Source organism: Rousettus aegyptiacus, unplaced genomic scaffold (assembly GCF_014176215.1).
Source record: "Rousettus aegyptiacus isolate mRouAeg1 unplaced genomic scaffold, mRouAeg1.p scaffold_m13_p_8, whole genome shotgun sequence".
NCBI classification, from domain to species: Eukaryota; Metazoa; Chordata; class Mammalia; order Chiroptera; family Pteropodidae; genus Rousettus; species Rousettus aegyptiacus.
The window spans coordinates 50,243,781-50,250,233 of NW_023416311.1; the positions used below are offsets into that span (position 1 = coordinate 50,243,781).

Sequence of the window (6,453 nt, forward strand, 5' to 3'; positions counted from 1 at the left end):
CTTGTCAGGAAGTACAATTTAAGCCTTATGTTTTCTTGTCCATTACAGTGAGTAGTATGATTTGAGATGATGATCTCATGAGTAAAAGCTACTTGAAAATGTAGCTTGTTTCCTAGCCCAACTAAGAAGAAGAAGAAGAATCATAGAATGTTTAAGTTAGTGAAAGCTGTAGACTTAATCTAGTCTTAAATTCTTAATTTTATGGATTTAAGATTTATATCAGAATTGGTTCTGTAGATAATTGTTTTCTGTTGGGGAATAAATTTTCACTTATTTACCATTTGATTTACTTTAGGTTTTGAATATACAGAACTAAACTAATTTGTAACTCTAAGGCTATTATCTGGAATTCAAGCCACCAGATATACTGAAGCAAGTTTAATTGATTTTATTCTTTTTAAAGGAAAATGTGGCAGAAATTTCACCAGCTGAGAGCCGTGTGCAGCAGAGTTGTAAGCACTTATTATTTGGGACTGATATATAAGTAACTCCTATGAAAAATGGTTTTTCTCTCTCCCTCAGAATTGATTTGGACATGAGGGTAAAAAAAATTTTTTTTTAGTCTGTAGAATTTTATAGTTTCAAAAATAAATATCCTTTTTCTACTAAAAAGCACAATCTATCTCCAAAGACTTGCACATTTGTGTCTAAGAAGCTCAGAAACTGAGCAAAAGAGACCTGGACAGCTGAGGGCCTTTCTAGGTTCGGGTAATGTGTTGACAAGCCCTTGTACTTGCTGTTTTGATGGTAGAAATTCCCAGGAATTTTCTCTCACGTTGTAAGGGTGTGATGCAAACAATTTGAAATTTATAGACTAAACCTTTTTTTTTTTTTTTAATTCTAGAACAGTGTTTGCTAAAGTTGTTGCCCCTCTGCAATAAATATGACCATAGTATTTGCATGTGAGTCACATTCCCAAAGTTCATCCAGTTTATGGGCTGCCCAAAAGTCAATGGAAGCCGAAGGCATGGTACTTCCAAATTCTTAGCAAACAATTTAATTCCTTGTATTTTCCTCCTAATCAAGAAAGCACACTGGATATTAAGTGCATGAGAGTGTTGGGGAAAATATTGCCTCTACTATAATTTATTTTTACTTGGAACTAATAATAAAATAAAATAAATTGCTAAAAAAATCATTCCTAAATTTTGACATTTTTAGAGAATATTTTGTATGCAGTCTACACAAAATGTTTCAGAACATTATGGCTGATAACAGCTTTTAGGTAGCATTCACTGATTTGATCATTAAAAAAGGTAAGGACTGCAAATAATAGAGTTTGCTTTATTTTTCTTTCAGTGGTCTTATTTTTTTAATCACTAACATAGTTATACTGTTCAAAAATCAAAATGATATAAAAAGATATATGTCTCATTCTTGTAACCATTCTCATTAATACTTTTCCCTTTTTTGGCTCTTTTGCTAGCTACTTGTTTTTAGGTTCTAACTTGTATTTCTTCATGTAAATACAAATACATACAAATACGTATTCTTACTTTCCCCCTTTTCTTTCGCAAATGAAGCCTACTACATTTATTGTTCTGCATATGTTTTTTTAATTGAACAATTTATTCTAGTGTACTCTATATCACATACTGTGATAATACATCACTGCATATATAGAGACATATAGATGTCTATACATAAGTATATATATATTTTTACAGCTACATAGTCTATACCATAAACTAGTTAATCACTCCTATATTGACAGACACAAGATAATTTCAGCCTTTTGCTATTATAAACAATGCTTCAACAAATGACCTTGTATATGTGTTGTTTTGTACATAAATGTATAAATGTCTTCTCATTAAAAAACAAGAAGTGTTTCAAATGACATTGTGTTTTGAGTCCAAGCAGTTTAGAATCTGAAAAAAAAAAAAAAAAAGGAATCTTAGCAACCAAACTCTTCTTGGGTTCAGGATAGGATGAACTCCCAGACTTGGGATTGCTGGTTCAAATGTAAATAAATATGAGATTTGCATTATTGCAAAATTTCCTTCCTTAAGATTGTAACAGTAACATAGGAGTTAAAAGTTGTCAAACTTGCATTTTCTGCCAATCTAATGAATGAAAAGAGTGAAAAACAATATCTCTGTGTACTTCTCATTTGCATATTTCTTGTTATGGGGGAGGTTAAGTATATTTTTATATGTTGATTTAAGAGCCAGTTATATTTGCTCTCCTGTGAACTGTCTACTCGTATCATATGCCCATGTTTATTGATTGTTGGTCAAATTTTTATGGAGTTCAGAAGACCTATATATATTGAGAGATTAGGTGTTTGTAATATGAAATGTAAATATTTTTTTCCAATATGTTTGTTTGTTTATTTACTTAGCTTAGATCACAACTCATCCACATTTAATGCAGAAGCTCTCAGCGGGGGCTCCAGCTTTTCTTAATCTGTCCACCTTTGCTCTGGACCCCATGATCCCCAGACTCTTGTATTAGTCACATCCTTTCTCCATCTCTAATCTCTCCCTCATTACTGGAAATTACTGAGTTAATCTCAGTGCATAAACATATTTACACATTTCCTATCTTAAAAACATATAATATCTTTCCTTTATCTTACACTGCCTTTACTTCTACGCTCTTTCCTTTACAGCCAAATTTCTTGAGAGAAGAATTCTCGCTCTAAATTTCCATTGTTTCTTTCCACAAGTCTGGGCCTTGGCTTTTACCCAATCACACGCTTAATTCTGTGACTTTACAAAATAGCCCCTAGTTCTCAAACAGTTGTGTACTTTCCCTTCTCATCTTACTTCATCTATCTTACAAAATCTGACACTTCGGTTCTCTTTCTTGACATCATTTTCCTCTTTGGCTATTTTCATGATACTTCCCCCTCTATATACTGTAAGTATTTTACTCACCCCCTCTTTATTTGCTTTGTTGTCCTCTTTATACATGTCCAAGCATTTTGACTACTATGTGTAAGTCAAGGACTCCTAAATTTATGTCTACAAGCCAGACCCTGGGCTTCCAAGGTCCAGATATACATATCCAAATACCTCATGATGGATGGGACACAGACACCCCTGTCCCTTTTCTCTACCTCTCTGCACCCACTCACTTCTGATGTCTTTGATCAAGTTAACACGTTGACGCTAACATTCCTTTGCATCTTGATTTACTAATGTGTACGATGGAGTCTATAATGTTACCTACCTCATAGTTAAGATAAGAATTAAATGGGAAAATAAACTCAGGAAACTGGCAATTAGCCAGTTTCCCTTTTCCTTTTCCTCCTCTTTCTTAATATTGTAATTATATAACACTATAATTGCTGTTAGTGGTTTTCAAACTTTTGTTCAAATATCTTCTTCTCTGGGAAGTTGTTACTGGCAAGAACTCTGCTGCCAGTGATTTTGCTTTCAAGGAATATAAGTTTAATTAGAAAAACAGGAGAAAATAGATCATTCTTGTAATGCATGAAAAATACTAGGTTAGAGGTATGCCATAGGTTGCTAACATTAGCAACATGTCTGCACATGGATGAAGTGTTTATAAGTTGGTAACTACTTTCATAATAACACATACCAAAAGAGTATAATATGCTTAAAGTTACTCAATGAATTAGAAATTTATTTAATTTTCATGGTAGTAAGATGTGCTAGTATTGGGCTTTGTTATTTTGTTTCATACTAGTGTTTGTGGGAGATATATTTGAGGCAAGTTAAGCTGTTATTTCTTTTTGTAGAATTAAAAAATATCCTGTTCACTATAGTCAGAACCTTTGGATTTATAATAGATGATGACAAGTTAAGCAGCACAGATCTTTTTTTTCCCTTTAATATCAGTGCTTGAAGAATTTTGTTAGCCCAGGAATTAGCATCAACAATCATTAATTCTGTAACTTGTTAGAGCAGGACATGGCATTTCTTCTCCTGCTCACCATATTTTTTATATTCATCTACTTTTCATGTCACTAGATGAAGAAAACAAGAGGCATTCCACAGCAAAGGCTCTTAGGATATCTCATAAATAGGATCTCATGAAAACCACTAAACTGAAACAGGAAAAAGAAGCAAAGGTATAAATGCTTTAAAGTCATTTGAATTTCCTTTTAAGTCAGTCCTAGGGTTTATCTTTATGTCTGTAAAATAATATAAACAGAAATACAGTTTTCTGACCATTGCCTTATCATTATTTCACATTTCCCAATCCTGTGAAGCATAATCTATGTGCTGACAATTTATCTTTTAAGTATAAATCATTCAATATTGTCAGGGTATAAGTCATATTGTTTAGAGTAACAAGAAAATCGCCTCAGCATTCTATCTTTATAATGAATGACCGGGGTAATTATTCTATTGACCTATGGAGACACTTCAGAAAATGAATGTACTGTACTGCATGTGTTATATACTAAGCTTGACATGTATAAATATTCTGAAAAATTACTCGCTTAGGTAGCTGGATTGTTTAATGGATTTAGCACTAATGATACCCCTTTTAGCAAATATTTATTGATATTGGCTAAATGTGTATGCAATTTGTGTACAGTGGTATCTGAAACAAAAACTAAAGCATCACATTTCTGTAACAAGTCATTACATCTCTAGTTTCTAGTATACATGAAGCAATTTCTATCTTCCTTAATCTTTAAGATTCCATTAAGTATTTTGACCCAGAACTAAAATCAAATATGATGCCTAGCACTATATCATAGTTAATGCTAGACTTCAGTTCAGAAACAAATTAGATGTTTGGCTTGAAGTTCAAATGGTAACTTCCTTTCAGAGGCTTAACATGAAGAATCATATAATTTGTTCACGTCAAGACTGACATTCCACAAAAAGTAGACCTCACATTTTTTTTCAAGTAGCCTTTAAAATTATTTCCATACTGTTAAGGAATATTCAAAATTAAAAATAAAGTGGAATTAGGGGTTAAATCTAGAGTCAAATTGTTAGGAATTCCAAAGACCGTGTGATAGAGTCCTGTGGCTTTAGAGTTTACTTACAAGAATTATCATCTAATTGACTGATAGCCCAGGCACCACCCTTGAGTAAATGTTATACAGCAGAGTGTTAGCTTTTTCTCACAACAGTACATCAGAAGAGGGGACACTGTACAGCACAAGTGAGACAATCAACTCCTTGATAGTGGGAACATGTTTTTCCTTTCTTTTGAAAGTTACAAAGTTTTGTGGTTTCAGCCAAATTTCTCTAGGTCTCTGTACATCATGGACAGTCAATAAACAATTTTGATGTAGCTGATACGAACATGGAAAATTAAAATTCTACGATTAATGCATACTATAAAGATGGGAGGCTATGGGATATCCTTCTGAAAAACTATGTTTTTCTGCTTATTCTCAAAAGAATTTTTGCAGATTTTCTGTTTGTGGTCACTAGAGTTCTGCTTACATGTTCAGTAGCATAAACATTAAATAATTATACTGAGTGTAACTTTTTCGTATATTTGTAGAAGCCCGAATTGACATAATAAGTGGAGACTTATTATTCACCACACTTGTGCCATTAGTCTAACTCAAGGTTTCCTAATCTTGGAACTATTGACAATTGAGCCCATATAATTCTTTGCTGTGGGGGGATGTCCTGTGCATTGTAATATGTTCAGCAGCCTCCCTGACCTTTACGCGCTGTGCCAGCAACACTATTCCAGTTGTGATCATCAAAAATGTCTCCAGACATTGTCGAATGTAACCTGAGAATAAAATTGCCCCCAGTGCAGATCTTTTGCTCTGATTGATTGGTTTGATGATAATTTATATTTTGAATGTCTTCTTCATGGGTCTGTGTTTCTTTAGTCACAATTGTAAGATAATTCTGGTCCTACACATTTTCACAAGGCTGAAAATGCGACCCAGTAAAGATATAGATATAGAAATATAACCTCTTAGTAAAAACGTGCTGTGTCCATATTGTGTAGAGTCAGGAGATACCTTTCCTTGTGTACACAAGATTCAAGACTATCAGCAAAGCACTAAGCACTATGACTTGCACATAATAAATGACGTAAATTATAACTACTTTTGCTGTAGCACTTTTATTATCAATAAATTGTAGAACTGTAAATTTTTTCACTTCCGAAATCTACAGTATTACCACACTTGGCAATTATTTGAAACAGCAATTGTCTCTTTGTTATGTGTCTTTTGGCCTACCTCAGATCATTAATTATTTCAACCAGCTGACTCACTGATGAAGTTAATCTGCCTTTGCTCCACCCAGTGACAAACAGAAAATGGAGGAATTTCCATTAAGAACATATTAAATAGAGTTCTTTTTTCTAGAGTCACAGTAATTTTCTCATAACTTCACTACTTAATAGTAGAGTTCGGCTTTCTAGGGATAATTTCTAATTTCTTAGGCTACTTAATGATGGCCTTAGACCTAGTGTTGATAACTCAGCAGCAGTCTCTAGATTTTTCAATTGACTGAGGCTGAGATATAGTAAGGGCTTAATAAATATTTG

General features: G+C 33.3%; 1 protein-coding gene across 1 annotated transcript in view; it reads right to left on the reverse strand.

Annotated features, from left to right (window-relative positions):
* The window catches only part of LOC118606901, a 153,422-nt gene extending 147,753 nt beyond the window's left edge, over positions 1–5,669 (reverse strand). Inside the window, exon 1 of the mRNA XM_036226284.1 lies at positions 5,615–5,669. Within this exon, the coding sequence (XP_036082177.1) occupies positions 5,615–5,669 (55 nt within the window). The remainder of the gene's footprint in view (positions 1–5,614) is intronic.
* Positions 5,670–6,453: the final 784 nt, after the last annotated feature.